The 2,242-nt window shown below is 40.5% G+C and overlaps 1 protein-coding gene across 1 annotated transcript in view; it reads left to right on the plus strand.

The window, feature by feature from the left end:
* The window catches only part of LOC106013377, a 53,994-nt gene extending 52,483 nt beyond the window's left edge, over positions 1-1,511 (plus strand). Inside the window, exon 3 of the mRNA XM_013088929.2 lies at positions 633-1,511. Coding sequence (XP_012944383.2) covers positions 633-1,113 — 481 coding nt within the window. The 3' untranslated portion in view covers positions 1,114-1,511. The remainder of the gene's footprint in view (positions 1-632) is intronic.
* The last annotated feature ends 731 nt before the right edge of the window (positions 1,512-2,242 follow it).

Raw genomic sequence — 2,242 nt, forward strand, 5'->3', positions numbered from 1 at the left:
GTGTGTGTGTGTGTGTGTGTGTGTGTGTGTGTGTGTGTGTGTGTGTGTGTGCCATCATTCTAAAATATTATGAATCAATGTTATGCAATTCATAAACTTGTACTTTCATTCTCATGACATCAAAACATGAACGCTGGGGGCTCCAGTCTATTTTTTCCATGGGATTTAATTTTTAAATTGTATTTTTTTTTCTTTCGTTTTTTTTTTTCTCTTTTCCCCTTTTTTTTGCTGACGGTTTCTGAGACTAAACCCGCTTTATGATTTTATCATCTTCACCAAATTAGTAACAGTCATCAAAGTTAGGAAATTCAAAATTGTGACTGAAGCGCTGTCTAAATTCATTGTAAACATTGTAAATGACAAAACTGTGCTGTGATGATTTGGATGAAGCGTTTTTTAGCTGCTGGAAAGCTCACGGCTTTAAAATTTCAGTTCGTCTTTTGTTAAAAGATCTCTGTCTCTGTATCGGGGTACTATAATATACCTCTCAGATCTGCTTAGCTGACAGAAATGAGCAGAAGCGCCTGCTTCGTAACTGATTTAAGTTATGTCGACTCCGCCGACGTGGACTTCTACCTTGACTGGGTGGACTATAAGTACGGCTTTGGGGATGTCTACGGCAACTTCTGACGGCTCATCCTGGAGAAAGTCCACCAGTTGACCTTCAAGAGACGGTACGAACTGGGGATTGATATCGCAGTCAACGGAGCTAAGCAGTATGCTAACTGCGATAATTTCACTCTCTTTGGAGAAGCAGAGAACTACAGAATCCGGGTATCTGGAAATTCGGGTAATTCATCTGCTGGATTCGCCTACCACAATGACCGGCCTTTCACAACCAAAGACCGCGATAACGATGCGAAAAGTGCCAACGACTGCGCCGTAGAGTATCACGCTACTTGGTGGTACAACGCCTGCCACGAGTCCAATCTCTATGGCAAACGGGGAAGTCAAGAATACGGCGAGGGCTTGGTATGGGACACCACCACCGGCGATTACGATTCGGCGACTTTTACGGAAATGAAGATCCGACCGTTGATTGAGACGGAGCTCGTCGTCGGACAGGCCGTGATGACTTACGTTTTTTCTGAACGCTCAATAGAATATCTTTGAAAAACAAAAAGATAAAAAGGAAGTTTATTGCAAAAATTAAAATATATTTTATAAACGTAAACAAAAGCTTGAAATACTGACAGTTAGCTCTTTGAGTCAGCACCACCGCTTTATTTTATACTCTCGTACTTTCTTACAGCTGGGATACAAAATCGCTGTAAACAGGCGGAGACACAATTAATTTGGTATATCGCTACATTAAAATTACAAAGCTCTATCTGCTCACTACCTAGTCTTGAGAGATCTGACGCCAAAAATTATGAGTTTCATAACATCTCAAGCTCTTTCGAAAGCAGGTCTTTGAAAATCTCGATAACGACCCCAAATAGTCTTATTACGATTTTGGTAGAGAAGATTGAACACTTGGTTTCTGACCTCATGTTCTAAGTAACTCAAAACGGCCAAAATTATCAGGTAGAACTTTGTCATTCGAAGGATTAGTAAAACTTCCCCTTTTGGGATTCAAACACTTTTATCCTGTACAACAGTGAAGAGCCTAATCTTTACACATCCGACTCTGCAATGGCTTTTATTGTTAGTTTGTAAAGTGCTTTGTGTCCAGTTTGGGAAGGGAGCTACAGAAATCTGCTTGATGATATATTAATAACTCTATCATTATTGTTAGATCACTACTTTAGCATTACAAAATTCTATCTGTTCAGTACCTAGTCTTGAAAAATTTAACGTACATTACTGTTGAGGTTCACAACATGTCAAGCTTTTTCAAATGCAATTCTTTGAATATCTTGATAACGATTCCGAATAATCGGACGGTCTTGATAGAGCAGATAGAACATTTGGTTTCTAACCTTATGGTCTTAGTAACTGAAAACGGCCAAACATATCAGATTGTAATTCTGAGGCAGCGAGGTGTTATTGTTATGTGTGTGACTTATACGACTGAAGGAACCAATGACTTTTCCCACAGATGATCTTATCCACGATGAAGTGTCCAATCTGTTTGAGCTCAACGCCAACCTTACCGTCAACGACTGCATATTGACGTGTGACGCCATCTTCGATTTGGGCGTGGCTGAAGACGAGGCAGAGACTGACAAACTGTGTGGGCATCAGTGTACATGGTATGTGCTGCTTATTCCTGGGAGAGAGAGAGAGAGAGAGAGAGAGA

The sequence above is a fragment of the Aplysia californica genome, unplaced genomic scaffold (genome assembly GCF_000002075.1).
Source record: "Aplysia californica isolate F4 #8 unplaced genomic scaffold, AplCal3.0 scaffold00837, whole genome shotgun sequence".
Taxonomy (NCBI): domain Eukaryota; kingdom Metazoa; phylum Mollusca; class Gastropoda; order Aplysiida; family Aplysiidae; genus Aplysia; species Aplysia californica.